The following is a 20,479-nucleotide window of genomic DNA, read 5'->3' on the forward strand; positions in this document are numbered from 1 at the left end:
ATATTTTCATTTTTGTTCAATCAAAATAGCCATCATCAACATTCTATTTTATGAAAATATTATATCACATATACTAACCATATTACATACATTTATTATTTTATAAAATAGTACTTGTCTTTTTAGACAAAATTAATACCTGTCTAAAGCCTCAGCCACGAGGGGAGTCAGAACAATATCAACAGTTCCTTTGACTTCAACTATGGCTGTTGTCCTGGTCTGAGAGACTGGCTGATCCAGGGTCCACTCTTCTGTTAATGTTTCATCATCTGTATTATCAACGGCTTTCTTATCCAGAGGAGTATATGGTGTACTATATAATTTAACAAGCAAAGTATATATTAAAAAGACCATGAAAAAGAATAGAAATTGGAGCTTCCTTAAAATGAGTTACACTGATTTTAACTTAAACTTATATTTATTTCACCTAAAAATTTCATGGAATTGGATTAGATATTTTACATCCCAAATACTCTTGGAGGACAAGACAAATGAGGCACTAAAATACAAACTGATCAAAGATGGTTAATGTATCAAATGATAAAAAATTTTGTTAATGTATTTACTTGATTAGGCTTTTCCAATATACGAAAATTACAATATTGAATTCTTGTTAGTTTCTAATTTTGACATGTCAAGTTATGGTTTGCATAGTACGTCTAAAAGAAATGCTACTGACTCTTTATACAAATAGGCAAAGCTATGACAGACAACAGAGTTGAGTTATTTGGGGCAATTTATTCATAAAATAAAGACTATAGTCAAGTAAAGAGTGGCTATTCTTCAGAATAAACTCTACATTATCTCATAATCAAGAAAGACTGACTTTAAACCTCAAAAGTATGTAATTTTAACTTACTTTGAAGTTGATCCTGAAAGTTGCATTCCTCTGTCTAGTAAAGAGTTAGCTGTGAGCCCCTGTTTGATAACCTAGAATAATATAAAAACATTACTTACAGCCTAGAATTTTAACATTAATTATTCTCTAATTTTATGCTATCAGCTGATATTTGTGAATATCCAAATTACCCTGTTAATATGATTTTGATATATGACATAAATGTTTAACAGATAAATTCAGAAAATATTCAATTGGCAATTTCATTTTCTGATTATTCAGAGAAACAACAGAGCAGGGCAGCAAAGATTCAGCAATGAGAGTAAAAGACTATATACAACGAAAGCTTAAAAGCCAAGTGCTTCACACTATAAACTATATCCATTACCCTTGCCACTGAACATCAAATGCTTGTCACACAGTAGTATATAATAAATATCTGAATTTTAAATGAGTATATTAACATTTAGACACTTTTTTTTGACTAGTTCAATTTTTTACTTTTTCTTTTTATTTATTGAGTTATAGTCAGTTTACAATGCCGTGTCAATCTCTGGTGTACAGCACGGTTTTTCAGTCGTAGATGAACACACATTCACCCCCATACTCTTCTTCACCATGAGCCACTATGAGATCTTGACTATATTTCCCTGTGCCATACAGTATAAACTTGTTCATCTAGTCTGTATATACCTGTCAGTATCTTACCTCGAACTCCCAGTCTATCTCTACCCACACCCTCTCCAAGCAACCACAAGTGTATTCTATGTTTCTGATTTATATTTAAGTTCATTTGTCTTCTGTTTTTTTTTTATTCCACTTATGAATGATATCATATGGTATTTTTCTTTCTCTTTCTGACTAACTTCACTTAGAATGATATTCTCTAGGGACATCCATGTTGCTGCAAATGACATTATGTTGTCATTTTTATGGCTGAGTAGTATTCTAATGTATAAATATACCGTAGCTTCTTTATCCAGTCATCTATCGATGGACATTTAGGTTGTTTCTATGTTTTGGCTATTGTAAATAGTGCTGTTATGAACACTGGGGTGCATGTGTCTTTTAAAAATAAGTATATATGCAAATGTAAGTATAAACCACATAAGATTCTTGAATTGTTGAATCAGTTCAGTAAGATTTTATATGCTCAATTTTGGTCTTCAAAATCATAAAAAGCCCTCTTAAAATTTATAATTCTATAAAAATCCTTCCATGTTAAGTATTATTACTAAATATTTTGACTTTTTAGCTTTCCTTTAAAAAGCAACTTACAGAATATATTACAGAGATGAACAATAATCAATTCATACTAAATTGTAAGATCTCAAATATTAAGTGTGGAGAACTGGATCTACATAGAAGCAGTTATGGATTAATAGAAAGAACACTAATTATTAAAAAGAACTTCAAAATTTTACTTTTAAGACACAGACAATATGAATTCAGACAACCTTACAGCACAATGGAGACACAGACTATATGTTAATTCTTAATATTGTGACAATCAAGTCTGAAACTATTCCTCAATTTTATATGCCTAAATTTATAATACTCTTCAAAAACCCTGAGGCCTACTGTCATGTATGAAGCCATGACTTGAGGAATTCTATCTTTCAGAAAGGCAGCTAAAATGATCAAGAGAGTAATACTCATTTTCCTAAATAAATTTATCAGTGGAAACTAATGATTTGGCTCATACCTTAAAAGTTGGAACAGAAAGCTGTTCAAACGATGATGAACTTTCTTCACTGGTTGGTGTATCCAGATCGAGAGGCCGATGCAGCGAAGACTTAGAGGTTCTTTTGTTGGCTGGATGCTTCACTGACCAATTAATTACCTGGAACTGTGTAAGGTAAGTCTGATAGCAATTCATCACAGGTTGTTGAGAAGTAATCTGTTCACTCTCTACTGTTTTCTCACTTTCTACAACATACAAATGTTCTATAACATCATCTTCTCCACCTAATGCAGAAACAAAGGAAGCTTGGGAAGGATGAGTTTTGAAAGGTAGAGTTCGGGCATCCTGAATGCTTTCTCCAGGGCCAGTAAGTGGTCCTTCTACACTGTGATATATGGAACCCCTACTGTAGTCAATCTGCTGGGCTTGCTTTTTCTTCTTTTTTCTACCTGGATAAGTTCCAGGGCCTTCATCACTGCTAATGGGCTCAAATTCTTCAGCTGCAGAAAAGTAGGCTTCACTATCAGCCATGGACATGCTGGAATCCATCGATCGATACTGATGAAAGGAATTAGAGTCTGCTGATGGTGTGTATGGAAATGAACCGAAACTTCTTCTCTGCTTTGGTGAGTCTAGGACATTCTCATCACTTCGGGAGACATCACTACTAAACTGGACTCCAACTGTAACAGGCTGCTTGTCCCCATAAAAAGCAGCAGTAAGGCTCTTGGTACTTCCAAGTCGGGTGGAACATACAGAGGCCTGTCGTTTCAAAGGAGATCTCAGAGGAGACTGACCTACTGACTTATCCTGAGTATTAGGAGACACAGGGCTGTTTCCTGAAATTTCTGTAGGAATGCTAAAACAGAGAGCAAAACTATTACCATTTACAGCATATCATATAATTTACTCCAAGTATAAATAGAAGGACTTACAAAATCCTTTCTGTAATTTTAATCATTCACTTTACAAATAAAGGCAAATGTAAAATTTTATAATAGATCATATATACAAAGTAGCAAAACAGCACAGTATGTGTTCATATCCCATATAGTTCCAAAAAAAAAAATTAAGGCAGCTTAAAACACAATAAAAACTGAAAGAAACCCAGAGTATAATCTTCTATCCATAATGCATGGACACTAATGCATTTATAAGTTTATTCCCCCATATCTTTTAAAAGCTTGTCCAACAAAATATATCAGGGACCTCTGATTAAATGAGAGGAAATAAAAGAGAGAAATAAATCATAGATAATCCCAGTATTTCTGACTTCGGCAACTGACGTAGTAGTGTCATTTACTGAGGCAGAACAAATTGAGCATAATAGGCACAAGGTCGTTTGTTATATGTTGAGTTTGAGGTCTCCATGAAACATCCGTGTAAAAACATTAAGAAAGGAGCTAGGCTTATATGCACCAAGGTTTTGGATGGGGCTTTTACATGTATAAGATGTTAGCTATAGATCATAATTGAAGCCAAACACTTACTGAAAGTGCCTAGGAAAACAGTACAGTGAGTGGAGAAAGGGGTACAGAATAGAGTCCTGAGGGATAGCAACATTTAACAAATGGCAGGCTGAAAGAGGAAGAGAAAGGAGAAAGGGAGGGAAAAAAATGGAGGACATGGAAATAGAGACTGAGAAGGAATAGACAAGGAGATGGGAAGAAAATCTGAAACATGCTATCACGTCAAGAGGAAAGTCTGTTTTAAGAAGTGAGTAGCCAACTATCAAGGGGCCAAGAGAAGGACAAAAAATATTCACCACACTGGAAAGATAATATCCACATGTTAAACTGGTTCACTCTGAGTGGTGAGATGACAAGAAATATTCCTGTATTTTCCAAATATCTGGAATGAATATATATGTATTACTTTTGTAATCAGAAAAACAGTATCAAATGGATATTTAAAAATAGGTTTGGGGGAGAAAAAATTTTCTACAATGAATGAGCTGAGAGGGGAGAAGTTTTTCCCACCATAATTTTAAGCATTTACAATCCTATTATGATCAGATTTCTAAATCTAACTGCATACTGACCTTACTTGGCCATCATCTCTTTTCGAACTATGCAAGAATTCCTTTTGAACCAAATGGTCATCGGCGACAGAGGAAGGACTTTCCTTTTCACCAGCCAACAGAGGCTGTGCAGCACTCGAACTGCTGTTCTCTTCTGAGGACGAGGACGAGCTATGGGATCGTAATGGTACCTGAAGACTAAGGTGCTGAGTTTTTCTCTCTACTTCTATTCCAACTGATTTGTTTTCCCATTCTTTCCTCTTCATGCCATTCACATTACCTAAATAAATGAACAAAAAAGTAGGTTAGATAAATGTAATCATTTCAAAAGCAATTTATGAAAAATACGAGAACTTAATCCAACTCTGTTTTTAAGTATAAAATCATTTTTAAAAAGCACAAGTAACTAATTGCACATAGGAATGTGCTAAACACTACAGAAAGATACCAACATAAGTATGACTCCAGAGTCCATAGACAGTGAATTTTTTCTTCTTTTTTTAAACTATTTATATGAAAAATTTTCAAACTTAAAAAACTTTCAAGAGTGGTACAAAGCCACCAAAAATCTTTTACTTGAAACTATCTTTTTAAAACATTTTGCCCAATGTGCTCTACTTATATACAGTAGACATAATACTTTTTGAACCATCTAAGAGTAATCTGCAGACATCATGGCCTTTTACCCTAAATAGTTAAACATTTATGTCCTAAGAGTAATTCAAAACCACAGTATAATTATCAACTTGGTACATTTGGTGTTTATATCATACTGTTATCTAATCTACCATGTGCTTTCCAATTTTCTCATTGACCCAGTAATATCCTTTAAAGCACTTTTGCCCTCTCCAGTACAGGATCCAATCTAGGATTGTTTATTATTGCTTTCAGTTGTCATTGCCTTCTTTAATCTGACATTTCCTCAGCCTTTTATAAGAGCCCTGTGATGTGTTATGTAAATTGGGAGTGGAGAGGTATAAAAGGAGAGTTGACAGCTGCTTAGATCCAAAAACCAACCATTGCACTGCTTCCCCTCTCCTTGTGCTACCCAGGAAAGAGGAACCTGCTGATAGGAGAAAAAAATCTCCCTAAGCAGAATGCGGTTCTAGATGGAACTTAAGGGGTAAAAAGTCATCTCTTTCAAAAGAAAAATGGGCTTGATTCACTTTTAAGTGATAGAAAATTAGTGTTCACTGACCTTTCAAGGAAATTTTTGGTTCTACCAATATGCCCTCCTTGATTCTATCCTGATACTGTGTATCTATACTTGGCTCCTGGAAAACTAAACAATCAGAAAGTCAGATACTTATGTAGGAACTAATTCCAATCTTCTCTGCACAAGAAGCTTACAGCAATTTACCAATTACAACTCACTCCTGAGAGAATCACTAAGAGATATAGACACTCCTCATTATACATTATAAGAATTAGAATGAAATTTCCTTTGTTCATTGTTATTTGCTATTTTCCCCCTTTTATATCCTGTGTAAATTCTCTGTAGATTTTCTTCCTTGAGTTTTTGATGGTTACATTTTGATCTGCAAGTTAGAAAATCAAGCAAAATCATAATAAGTGACAATCATAGTATGGTGGGAAGAACTAAAGTGGCTTCAATGACTCTGATTCCAGTTACTGCTCAGCCATGTACAAGACTGTATGACTTCATGCAACTCAGTCTCAGTGATGAACCTCATCTACTTCACTATAAACAGGAAAAATAAAGAAATCATACGGTAGCTTGGGGGTGAAATAAGAAATGTGTATGAAAATTTTAAAAACAAACATTATTCAAATGTGAGAAAGTAGTATTATAAGAAGACAGCTAAGTTAAATTTTACTTAGCATCTTCCTTGTCCTTTAAATGTCAAGAAGTTTTGGTGTTTACTGATTTTATAAGATAATTGCTCTTATTCTGGTAAAACTGCTGAAGTCAAACAACCTTAAAATAACATGTGCAAATTTATTAATATTCAGTGAAAAATCATTTAAATAAGAATTTGGCATATGTGGTAGTCCAGCTCTTTTTCCTCTAAGAGCTCCTTACACATGGGAAATTGATAAATTCTGAGAGTTAAAACTATTTCTTTCCTATCTTTGCCTACTGACAACAGGCAGAGCTAAGTTAACATTTTTTAATGGATCAAGTGAAAAAAAAAAGCTAAATATTGGTGAAATATGAAGACTTTTCTACATCTTACTTTCTGACATCAGGGCAGCTTAAACAATAAATACTGCACTTAATTACAGAAATACACAACTAAGAAACCGAAAGAGAAATGCATTTCTGAAGTCTCTGGAGAAAAAACACAAGATAAGTTTAAATCTAATATTCCTAAAGCCACCACTCACTGCTCATACCAAACTCATGTATTGGCAAAGTTATCCTACAGGCTTTAAGGAAAGACCACATTTCTCTTCTTGACATGTACAATTTTAGTGATAAGAGAATATATTGTAAAAGTAGTTGATAACATGAAGGCCAACGGTATAAATATTGCTATTGACAACTTTTTCCTATAAAAATAAACCGGTAAAACAACCAATACCTCAAAGCACAGTTATTCCCAAGTATATCTCTGGAATCTGAGTTCTAGGGAAATACTGATTTATAAGGAAATGTTTAGGTAAGCTGAGCTAGGAAAATCACCCATGTTAACAATAGGACATCTGAATAGTAGACCTATTTTTGCCCCGTACAATTCTGAAAAACTCATTAGTCTTACCTGGCTTTAGTTAAATCACCTGCAAAACAGAGATGTTATACTAATAAGAATGCTCAAAAAACTGAGTTGAACAAAGTAACACTGAACTTCTCTCAGAATGGCACAGGGATGAAGACAGTAAAAGATTAGCACAAGTGACAACACATTACCATCTACAATTTTGGGAACTTCTTTAGTAATAATCCATTCTCCAGGCTGCAGCAGAGACTGTCCATAATACATATCAGACTCCGCGCTCGTGCTTGAAAATGCAGAGCTACTGGAAGGTGTCAGCTCTTCAAGCTTGAAGAAATCTAGGCCAGTTACTGTGCCGCCAAAGAACCTGCAGCCACCAAGACAACCACACTTGTTCCTACACCTCTTATTCTTCAGGGTATCATCTGGCCACAAAAACCACAATCTAAACAGAATGCAAAATGAAACAGACAAAAGAATAATGTAACAAAAACTCATTAAGAAATAAGAAACTTTTGATCGGATAATCAGTTAAACTTAATTGTTAATATTTTCAAAGGACAAGTTAAACATAAATACACAGATTTATTTTTACCGGTAAGTATCTTTTCAATTATTCTGCCTTTCTAAAACAAGCAAACAAAAAAAAGTCTCACCACAGTGAGATGAAAATAAGTAGGAACAATAGTAAGAGATAAAACATACTAAAGAAAAAAAAAGCCAAAAAAAAAGCATATATAAAAATTAAACATTTAAATCCAGTTTAAAAACAGCAGTAAACGTTCTCAAAAGAACAAAGAATTTAAATATTAATCTAAAAAATATACCAAACTATAAGTATACATTATGCTTAATAGATAATTTATTACATTTAACACTTCAGAGCCTGTTTTACATGGTAAATTTAGTACACCAAAATATTATAAATATGGGGCAAGAAAGATTTCTCAAATAAAATAAAAATAATGCACCATTCTGTATTTTAGAGAAAAAAATTGTAGTAATATTGTAATAAGGACTCTGAATGAAGTATTAAGAATTTAGACAATAAAAGTAAATGTCTATAAAAATGCTTCATGTTCTGTGAGTGACCCACACACAAAACCATCAGCATTTATTTTAACTCCCTGCTTTTCTTAAAAAATATTATATAATACAAATCTGGGTAATACATCTTTATTCTTTTTTTTACATTAAATAATAAAACTTCATATTAATAGTCCATTTTTCTAAGCATTTTCACATGCATCATCTCACTAGAAAGACAGAATAGGTATTATCATTTTCATTTTACATTCATTCATTTATATTTCTTGAACATATCTATTAGGGACTTTGTATTGTGCCAGGCAAAACTAATATAGGCCTATCCATACCAAGTTTACAGACAGAGGCAAAGACAGGCCACCAACAAGAGTATCTGAACATAAATATCAGTAAGTACTCTGAAGTAAAGAACAGGGTGTTGTGACAAAGAAAACAGGGGCAATCTTTCAAAAAAATATATGACATGTGAAAGATGAGATGGAATGACTATATCAAATTCAAAGTGAAGGAATAAATATATGACGTTAGAAGAGGAACGTCAGTCTAGAGAAGACAGAAGGAAAAATATGTGTAACATACGTAAAGCACCTGATGCAAAATCTGGAATACAGAAGCTGCACAACAAATGGAGGCTCCCGTCCCCTATCTTCATATAAACCAGTGCCCTAGCCCTCAAATTTCAGCTTGCATTAGAATTACCTGGAGGGCTCATTGAAATATGGAGAGCTGGGCTCCACCTCCAGAGTTACTGACTGAGGTCTGGGAAGGCCTGATTATTAACAAGATCTAAAGAGATGTTGGTACTGGTTTGGGAACTATGCTCTTCAGAAACACTGATCTAATGAAACTAATGGTCTATGAGTCTAGTAACTTTTCCAGTTATTTCAGAAATGAAAATACCTACTCCCCAAAACTTCTGGGAATCAAACATGCACTAAGGCAGCCAAAGCTGAAGATCAATGAACTACCGTGTAGGGAGAGGCAATTCACCGTGGGCCCTAAACACCCCTACCCATTCTTGCTAGATACGCCAAGAATGCAAGGCTCTGACCAGGCCATTTCTCAGGGTTGTGCAGATAGTGAGCAACCTTAAAGGATGGGGTAATGTCTTACCCTGGAAAAGAGCAAGCTTGCTTCCACTTATTATTACAGTGTTTCTCTTTTGTAATGCATCCCAAAGTGTGCAAACATCTATCATGGGTCTTCTGTGTCACTCCCATGGGACTCAGGGATAGGGGTACCAGGTTTAGCAAATAAAAATAAGCTTGTCCTATGCAGTATTTGGGACGTACCTATACTAAAAACTTATTTGTTGTTGGTTTTTTAAAATGTATTTATTTATTATTGTACTATGTAACTATTTTTATTTTGGCAAGGGACGGGGGTAGGTAATTAGGTTTATTTATTTTTTCAGAGAAGGTACCAGGGATTGAATCCACCACCTCGTGTATGCTAACCATGCATTCTACCACTTGAGTTATACCCTCCCCCATATTTGTTGTTTATTTGAAGTTCAATTTTATCTGGGCATCCTGTATTTTATCTGGCAATACTACTTGGAGGGCACAGGGAACCAATGCAAACACATATGACTCTGGCCAGTGCTTTTGCAGTGAGTAATAAAGTCCTCTGTCTCTTACCAGGTTTCTAATGCCTTCTGCCAGCACTCGTGAAACTGCAGGCTAATTTTTCGGCTTGTAGTAGGATGAAATCTCAAACTCTTCACAATTCTTAACAAACCAGAGCACTGAAACCAACCTAAACGAGGCAACTGGAACCACTTAAATCACATGGAGCCACCTCCTTAGCTTCACTAGCACTTTGCTCTACCACCTGATCTATCAGAACAGGCACTCTGTTCATACTAACAGCTATCAGGGCAAACAAAGAAACCAAAGTTGTTTAAAACAATATTCTCCACAAATGAACTTTGGCAACTTTTTAAAAAGCAGATATAATCATTTCTTAAGGACCATTTCTTAAGCTTTAGGTACTTTTAGTCTTCTCTGCAGTTGTGAAGGCCTACAAAAGAAGTACCATAGAAGAAGTGGTGATTAGCAATGGCGTTTTTCTACGAATGACAAATTGGAAGAGGAGAGCTGTGGTGAGAGAGAAAGGGTGTAATGCTTTACAAAATGTTAACTGAGGACCAGTAATTTAAATTTGTTTCACTGTTAACATACACAGCATGGCTTAGGAACACATCAAAAAATAATGTTATTTCCAGCAACCACACCATCATCAGAGATGACATATACAATGTAATTACTTAAATATCAGGCCCTTAAATAGTCATTGAGATGTACCCAGCACAATCATATTAGGTCTTTAAGATGTTCTTATTCCATTCCTAACAGTAGAATTTCCTCTGTAATTATCTAATATTTTTTATCTAGACTTGAGACTATTACCATTCTTAAATTTCACTTACCTCTTAGTTCTGGTATCATGAGTTTCTAAGAAATGTCTTTGTGCCTCATGCTTAGAATGATGATCAGCAGCTAACGCAATATCAACAGTAATGAGTCCTAAATTGGCTGACCCGGCTTCAAGCCAGTAGGCCCTCCGCAGCACTGCAGGCTGAAGTCCAACTCTGGAATTGTTCAATTGCTCAATGTACTGTCTCACTTGAAAATCCTGAATTGCAGCACTTATTCCTTCTCCAACTGACTGATTGTGGAGATTACAGTTTGCAACCCGAATTGCACCCATCTAAAGGTGAATGAAGACAATGAAAAAAGAGAACTGAAGTTTCTGTATTTTTAAGCAACTTACAATAGACTACAGAATTGGTAATTATTTCAAATTGCATGAAAAACAGAAGAAGAAAAGGGAAAGGAAAAAAAGAGAACGGGGAACTAGAAAAGGTAAATGTAACAGAATAAAGATAAACAATCAAATAAAACAAAAAGGATAAAAAAATAAAGAACACAAAGCCAAAGAAAAATCAGGGAAGAAAGAAAAGCTAGAAGGCTAGTTAAGTAATGAAATCACAGAATCTTAACAAGACTCAATTTTAAACAGTAACCCTTAAAGCAGAAGTGGCAAACAAATGTTTTCAGGAAACAGATAGGAAATATAAATGCATAAAACCTAAAGGCATTCAAATCGAATCTTTAAAAAATTTACCAATTTACATTCCTGCCATAAAAGCAACCTACTAGTGTATGTCCCTGCCATAAAACAAGGTTATAATAATTTAGTTAAAGTAAAAAAGTAGTAAAGTATGCCATAAAAAAATAAGACTGGAAGAGAACATGGATAAGTAAAAAATAAAGTTATCCCCTGGAATTTTGTAGTATTCTGTGAGATGGTAAACTATAAATATGTGTTTTATTTCAAGAAATGGAGGTTTGGTTTGGTAAAAAGGAAAAAGAATTAACACTGGTCAAGAAATAGGCAAATATGTACCTTTATATTTGTAGCACAGCCATGCTCCACAATATAAATATCAGCTCCATCTACTGCTAAACGAGTCATAGTATATTTCAGATCATCTGAAGTTGGACAAGGCCCAGGAATACAACTCAGCTAAAATGAAAAGGCACTGAACATTTAATTCATCATCATCTATGCATTATTTTGATACTAAAATCTGCTTATTTAAATAAATAAAATTCTGCATACATGTGTACTTTAAAATATCAATTAAATTTCACTTTTTTATAATGATAAAGGATACACATTTATAATTATATATATATTTAATGATAAAATAATCAGCAGTTCAATCAAGTCTTACCGATTAGAAAACTAATATAAGTAACCATGTGCCATTTTCACTCAAAAGTGGTAAGTGGCAATTTTAAACTGACAGAATACAGATATAACTTGTTAATGAAACTTGAAAAGAACAGCCAAAGTAAACTGATAAACAATGTGACAGGTTTATAAGAACTGTATAGGAGTTTAAATTTGTAATTTTTTTAATGAGTATGCCATACTCCATGCATACACACACACACACACACAAACACATGATATTTTTGCCCACATCCACAAGTATATGAAATATAAATTTTATGATGATACCTAGGAAAATCCACACAAATTTTCTTTTTGTTTTATTCCTCAAAACACAGATTTGGTCATGATTAGGCTGGAAGAAAGCATACACATCACCAACTTCAATGAACTTCTTTGGGAAATGGCAGCCCTGAGTAAATTACCAGCCCAACAGTCTGTACCCTGCTCATTAGTGACAAAGGCAGGACTAGAAAGCAGGTGCCTTGCAAGACAGTCAGTGCTCTATACTAATATGTTTCCTCCACACAAAGTAGGCCGAAAAAAAAAAATAAAAACCTGATCTAAAATGATAGAAAGCATATCAGTGGTTACATGGAATAGTAGCTGACTGCACAGGGTCAAAAAGGAATTTTCTAAGGTGAAAGAAATGTTCTAGATCTTCAGTGGTGGTAAAAATTATACCAGTATATATAACGCTTGACAAAATTAAAACTGTGCAACTTAAAAAGGGTGAATTTATTGAAGGTAAATTATGCCTCAATAAAGCTGATTTTTAAAAAACTGCATTGCAACCTAAAATCTTTGAGTGCTAAAAAAAAAAAAGAGGAGGAGATGCCTGCAAGCATGTACAAATTATCTAGAAGAAATTAATGACTAAAGAATGAATTCCCTGGAGACTAGCGATGTGTTTATAACAAGAAAAAAATAATTTTATTACCAACTACAGTTGTTTCCCTCGTTGTCTGTAAATAAGCAAAGGTTATAATTTTTTTGGACATAAAATTAAAAGCAGAATTAATTACTTTCAATTCACAGGAATATACTAGCAAACAATTATAGTTCCTATAACAAAAGAAAAAAGAAAGACACATTGGAAAGAAATTAGAAACAAAACTTAATTGTTGTCAATGGCTATTTCTATGTAGCGAGTAAGTTATTTTTCTTTTTTGAAGCAGCCAGGTTTTCCAGGTTTTCTGAAATAAGTACACTTAAAAAAAATGTCCCCCAACCCAAAATTCATAAAGAACAGTATTTACTACATAATAACACTCTACATCTCACTACCACTGTATATTATCTTAGGAATTATAATCTACTTTTCACAACCCTCTTGAAGGTACTGCAATAAGCCTTAGTCATGGTAGTGTAATATTGTGGAAAGAGTGTAAGATTCGGAGTCAGGAAACTCGGGGAATGCCTAGCATATCTTATCACATTATGGAGAACAGGTATGTTCCAGAAGGTCTGCAAACAATCTGATGTAAGGAATTTAACCTTCCTCTTCCTTCAATTTCTGAATCTACATAAACACACAGCCATATCCCAAAGAGTGTAATAATGCAATAACACATGAGTGTCAACAGTAAAACTGTAAGAGATATTATATAATTTTATAATATCTCCATCTGTGAATATGTATCTTAATAATTACCTCATCTTTTAGATATTTACAACTACAATAACAAGAGGCGCTGAATTTACAAAGTAATTTTATTAACTGAAAAACCTGAACTTTGATGTTTACTTGATGATTATGTGCATTTGATTTAAAGCTGATATCTCTTACCTTTCATTTTGAAAAATGATTAATGTTTATAATACTGCTAACATATTTGTTAACATACCTTGGATTCACAGAACCGACGATCAATTCCATGCTGACATACTATTACTGATTTTGGTCTTTCCAGTTCATACTCCCGGCATACCACATGAAAGACAAATGTCTGTCCCCACTCCAAGAGACAAGCCAGCTACAAATAAGCCACAACAAGTTGACAACACTGTCAGCATTCTAAACAAGTGTTCAGAGTTCAAAAGCTTATCAAGATATTAATACAGCTTGAAAGAACCCAAACAGTGCCTTATATCTGCTACATACTCTACTCATTAGCCAATATCATGATTTTTCTAACTTGACATCATTTATAAGCTTGAGTTACTTTTCATTTGTGAATGACAAAAAGCTTTGCCAAAATGAAAACTCATTTCAACTGAAAAATTCAACTTCAGCAATTTCTAGAGCAAGTATTTTTCTTTAAGGTTACATTTTTCTTCTTACATGACTGACTAACTGGAATCCTCTGCAAAGAAAAGCACCTAATAATAAATCAAGCTTTGATGTGAAATGTGTATCTAATAAACTATACTCTTGAAAAATCAGGTATTCTGAAGATTAAAGCACTTTTATGCAATATAAGCTTAAGTAAGTATACATCAATTTTTCATCAAATCTTGAGTCTTCTTAAAAAAACCTTGATTTTATAATTGATTAGAGTTGTTAACAAAACACATTGATCTTGTAGTAATCTATAATGAAAAAGAATATGAAAACAAATATGTGTGCATATGTATGACTGAAACATTATGCTGTACACCAGAAACTGACACATTCTAAACTGGCTATACTTAAATACATACATACATACATACACACACTAAGACATGGGTATACATGACATTATTCCCCTCCAAAAAAGTACATGACTTCAACTTTCAAAAAACATGAATTTCACCTTTAAAACATATAAAAAATGGAATAAACACCAAAAGTACTTATGGATTTATGAACCTTGCAGGAAATAGTGATGCCAAGATTCTAGTGCAGCAGAAAGAGAATGTTTCATCTTTCAAAAAGGGCAACGTGTATGAGATTCTAGCAATCCTTAGATTAAAGGAATTGTGTCAAGTCTTGGAAGATCAGCATGGCTTCACTGCATGCTTGTTTGGGAACAAATGATTTTGTTACAAGCTTCAGTTTGTGTATATAAGAGACAAAAAATGGCAGGTGAGAAGAAGATAGTTATGAGGGTAGTGAGCATTGAATACTTGTTTTCATCCATTATTATTAATTTCTTTTCATTCATTTTTATATTAAATACCCCTTTTCAATTCCATTCATTTTTCTATTATTTCTGGAATCTTAATTTTAAATGCCCTCCCAACAATTTCTTTCAAAGTGTCTAGAGTCTTTATTCACCTGCTTGTTGCCACTACCCTCCTCTAAATTTTGCTTCACACTCATTCTGTAACCTTTTATTAAAAATTGAGTATATATGTTTCTACCACATTCCAGTCTTCTGGAATGCCAAGATAAGCAGGAACATTACAAATACAGGCATACTTCAAATATTGTGAATTTAGTTCCAGACCACTGCAATAAATTTGCAGTATTGCAAATATCACAAAAAAGCAAGACACAGGAATTTTTTGGTTTCCCAGTGTATGTAAAAGTTATGTTTACACTATACTGTAGTCTATCAAGTGTGCAACAACAGCATTATGTCTAAAAAAACAATGCACACACCTTAATTAAAAGATACTTCATTACTAAAAAATGCTAACCATCACCTGAGCCTTCAGTGAGTCATAGTCTTTCTGCAACAGTAACATCAAGATCACTAATCACAGATCACCATAACAAATATAATAATGATGAAAAAGTTTGAAATATTGCCAGAACTACCAAAATAAGACAGACACACAAATTGAGCAAATGTCAGAAAAATGGCACCGACAGACATGCTTGATGCAGGGCTTCAATTTGCAAGAAAAAAATCACAAACTCTGTGAAATACAATAAAATGAGGTATGTCTGTATGTGGCTCAACAGATGAAATATTACAGTAATATGGCTGGTCAACTAAATTTCAATGGTCAATTTCTAGAACTAAATATTGTCAGCCCTCCATATCCACAGGTTTTACACCTACACTTGGCTAAATCCATGGTTGGTTGAACCTGTGGATGTGGAACCTGCAGACAGGGACGGCTAACTGTAATCCTTAAGTCCTCGGCATCTTCTAAAGACTGAGTAGGACAGTGAGGGGAGAGAGGAATGTATCCAAAAGGATCACAATTAGCACTCTAGACCAGATTTACTTACCAGTAAATTCTTTTTTTTCTAAACCAGTATCCACGTCACTAAGTCCAGGTACAAATGTTGATGCTTTGGGACATTACAAATAAGAATCATGCCACCTTAATATCACAAATGCTACTTTCAAATACTACTTAAGAAATATACAAGAGAAGGGGGAGGGTATATAGCTCAGTGGTAGAGCACATGCTTAGCATGCACGAGGTCCTGGGTTCAATCCCCAGTACCTCCTCTAAAAATAAACAGTAAAACCTAGTTATCGTCCTCCTGCAAAAAAAAAAAAAAAAAAAAAAAAAGAAAAGAAATATACAGGATGGTAAAATTCTTAGAGAATTATTCTGTGCACTGAGAAAACAAGATTGTTCCAACAGCGGAGAGCCAAGTAATATAATTTCAATAATATATAACTTGATTTCCAGAAATTTCTCATCATGAGTTTTTCCCAGAGAAAGTCTTGAATTCTTCAAAGTATTACCCAGAACTATAAAACATTACACCCATTGATTTTATGTAGCCCAAAAGTGAAACTTGTCTGTGCCTTACCTATTGCTAAGAAAATTCCATATGGTCAGCGGAAATGCAATGAAAATTCAAACAGGCATACAACTTATTCTTGGGGAGATGAATGAGTAAAGAAAAAAGAAAATAAATCAGGAGCTAGCCTTCAGAGAACATACCTGTGGTGCTGTGACCTTGGCTGTAAGGCTTCCAGCCTGCACATCAATTAACCATGCATATTCTAAGGAATCACTTCCCAAAGGAAGACCTTCTGCTGAGAACATAGCATGTGCTCTCAGCTGGAGACCCGACAAATTGATGTGACCTTCTCTGAGCACTTCATCCACAGGAGGTCGCTGCTGAAAGCAATAATAAGACTGTAAGAATTATAAGAAAAGTCAGCATTATAATTTCTAGTTGTTTTTCACATAGACAAAGAGTAGAAACGTACTACTTGGGAAATAAGACTTTAGGATCCACAAGCTCCTGACACAACCTTGTACTCATAAAAATAGTCTGAGTTAAGCTTCTTTAGTGACAATATCCATAAGAGCCCAGCTGTAAAGCAAGACAGCAAAATCCTAAAAGAATGCAGATCTCTGATTGATAACTGCCTCAGTGAATAAAAAGAAACAAGAATTCTGTCTGACAGGGAAAAAAAGAGGCCTATCTTTTGTGGCAAGGCAGGAATCATGAGATTAGAATATTAAAAAGAAGAAAATAATATGGAAGAACAAAGACCATTAAAACCATAAAACAGAAAACAAATGAAGAAAGCCATTTTCCATATAGATTTTCATAATTATGTGAATAGAAAAAGGATCTTACAGAGAATAATTACATATTCACAACTAAAAAGCAGCAACATTTCAAAGAGAAAATTTCTAAGACCTACTCGGAAAGCTAAAAGATATGTCCTAAAATAGGGTATTCCGTGGAACACTAGTTCCACAGATTGTTTTTAGGAACACGGAATCAAGTAAATTTGGCAATGCCCTACCCATCTGTCACCAACAGAATCTGCCTCCCAGTCTCTCACAAACGCACTGAGTTTCTTCCAGCTTCAGTGCTATCATCCTGGTACAAATAATACGATCTCTTACCAGGACCTTTTCAAAGCCTCCTAGCATTCACTTTCACATCTCTCTGCCCCATACTCTACAAAACCACCACAGAGATCTTTCAAAAAGGCAAATTTTATCATGATCATACCTCAAGACCATTCATGCTACCAAAGCAACTTATACCTCTCCTTGCAGAACTTTTTACACTTGACACTATTTTCCTTAATTTTTCTATGAGAGTCTTTTTAGTGTGTATGTGCAGGCCACCTTACAGGCCTGGTTTCAACACAAATTTTGGGAAATGCATTTGTAAAAAAACGTGTTTTTAAGGATAGTAAATCTAATTCATAAGGGATTCTTCAAAGGTCATGTTAAATTTCTGATGATAATAATAGCTTTAGAAACTCTTCTGATATATTTATTTTATTTTCATCTAAGTCGTGTGACGGTATATAAAATCACCTAATCTCTCCTTATATTTTATCTGAGGGAGCTGGGGAGGATCATCAATAAAGATCACTTCTGGCACTGAGATTCAGTAATTCTCAGTGTAAAGTTCTGGATAGGTTGCTTCCATAGCTTCGCAATTGTAAATAATACTGCACTGAACGTGGGTGTGCATATATCTCTTTGAATTAGTGTTTTCATTTCCTTCGGATAACTACCCAGAAGTGGAATTGCTAAATTACACGGCAGTTCTATTTTTAATTTTTTGAGGAACCACCATACTGTTTTCCATAGTGGCTGCACAGGTTTACATGCCCACCAACAGTGCACAAGGGTTCCCTTTTGCCCACATCCTCACCAGCATTTGTTATTTGTGTTCTTTTTGATGATACCCAATCTGACAGATGTGAGGTGATTGTGGTTTTGCCAAGCTATGGAAACAACCTAAGTGTCCATCAGTGGATGAATGGATAAAGAAATTATGGTGTATACATAGTATGTATGTATATATATAAAGAGCGAGAGAGGGAGATAGAGAGGGAAAAAGGCAGACAGTGGGGTGCAGAGGGGGAGGTTTAGGGCATAATGACTTTATCTGTCACTGCCACTCAGCTTATCTATTTTTATTATTTTTAGCCACACAGATTATCACAATGACTATCCAAATGCATTTTCCATGAATGCGGAGGGCCCACACATGTATCTGAGCTAGGAAAAGACAAGGAAGGATCCTCTCCTACAGTCGTCAGAGAGAGCATGGCCCTGCCAAATACACTGGTTTCAGGCTTCTAGGCTCCAGAACTATGAAAGAATTTCTGCTGTTTTAAGCCACCCAGTGTGGGGTACTCTGCTACGGCAGCCCTGGGAAACTAACATACATCATCAGATGATCAGGTAAAAAGTGTGCAGTTTCCTCATAAGTCAGACACAATAATCCACCCATCGCTTTAGATCCTTAACCTTGAAGCTCTGCACTAAGACTGAGATGAGAAGCTCTGCTACTTGGAATAAGCAGCTACAGTTGAGTGACCCAGAGCTGAGTCTCTGAGAGTAGTCACAGAGTGAAGGTTCCCACCATAAGAGTCTTAGTGCAGAGACAAATGAAGAAGGTATTTCTTAGGAATGTTAGCTCTATAAAATGTAAGCAAGGTGAGTAGCTAAGCAAATTCCATGAGAATATGTATAGACTACACTTGTCTTCAGGGTGAACTATGTGAAGTGTTAATAATCCAGGAAACAAAATATCACCAGTACTTCTACTACTGCCTTGCTATCACCACTCCATCAATTCCTCTTCTAATCGCCAAATAAATCATACTTTACACGTTGGTCTCTGTACAAGTTTGCCAATAATTCTATAATTAGGGTTACTGTGAACCCTCAGAGTAAGCTTACTAAAATGTTTTTTTTTATATCTAGTAAAGTCTTCTGAAAATGCAGTGATTAAAATAGAAGTTGAAGTTATCACCAGGAACTCAGAAGAAACCAGAGATACTCACCTAAGATTCTCAGAACCCTGCCGTAAGAAGATAGTTACCTTTTACCTTAATTAATTTCCTCAAGAGACTGAAAAAAGCAGATAGACTTCCTCTCTACACACTCACTTCCCAAAATAAAAAACAACCAATTCTAATGGCCCACTAAATTAGAGAGAGAAGGTCAAGTTATTTTTAAGGTTTCATGTGACAAGTTAAAATAAAAGTGGTATGCAAGTGAGATCTTTGTGATTAGAGAATAGTTCTGCATCCTGATTTTTGGTGGCAGTTACAGAAATCTACACATGTGATAAGTGACACAAAACTATGCACACATATTGTACCAATGTCCATGTCCTGGTTTTGATACAGTGCCATAACTCTGTAAAAGATCAACATGGCGGAAACACAGGAACTCTGTATTGCCTTTGTAACCTCCTGTAAATCTATAATTCTTCCGAAATGAAAGTTAAAAAAAAAACACATTCTGTGACAAAAACAAGCATGTTAAGTATTAAGTTTTAGCTACTATGATCTCAGCTACATCAAATATAAATATATACATATATAGATAGTATTATTAAAATTCTATGAAAAAAATATAGTCAGTTATGGCAAAAGAGTGAAAAGGGGGTATGCTATTTGAAATAAGATGATCAGTTTTACATAGAATCCATAGTAAGTTATCATCCATTGATGATTTAGGGCTGTTAGAGTCATCCTCCTGTTTATAATTTTACTTTGCTTTGCATTAGAGTTTATCATAGCTCCAAAGCATACAACTTCACTAAAAGTAGGGGAGAACCCTAAAGTAGTGGTAGACACCAAGAGAAACCAATGGCATTTTAAAATAATAATAATAAAGTGATAATCTACCCAGGA

At 34.5% G+C, this 20,479-nt stretch overlaps 1 protein-coding gene across 2 annotated transcripts in view; it reads right to left on the reverse strand.

Annotated features, from left to right (window-relative positions):
- The window catches only part of BLTP1 (bridge-like lipid transfer protein family member 1), a 174,815-nt gene that overhangs the window by 92,790 nt on the left and 61,546 nt on the right, over positions 1–20,479 (reverse strand). For both annotated transcript variants that reach the window (XM_072938032.1, XM_072938024.1), the window contains 9 exons: positions 16,791–16,970; positions 13,859–13,987; positions 11,679–11,798; positions 10,699–10,979; positions 7,415–7,665; positions 4,564–4,822; positions 2,544–3,381; positions 860–930; positions 140–313 (listed from right to left, as the gene is read on the reverse strand). In XM_072938032.1, coding sequence (XP_072794133.1) covers positions 140–313; positions 860–930; positions 2,544–3,381; positions 4,564–4,822; positions 7,415–7,665; positions 10,699–10,979; positions 11,679–11,798; positions 13,859–13,987; positions 16,791–16,970 — 2,303 coding nt within the window. The remainder of the gene's footprint in view (positions 1–139; positions 314–859; positions 931–2,543; positions 3,382–4,563; positions 4,823–7,414; positions 7,666–10,698; positions 10,980–11,678; positions 11,799–13,858; positions 13,988–16,790; positions 16,971–20,479) is intronic.

The sequence above is a fragment of the Vicugna pacos genome, chromosome 2, assembly GCF_048564905.1.
Source record: "Vicugna pacos chromosome 2, VicPac4, whole genome shotgun sequence".
Classification (NCBI taxonomy): domain Eukaryota; kingdom Metazoa; phylum Chordata; class Mammalia; order Artiodactyla; family Camelidae; genus Vicugna; species Vicugna pacos.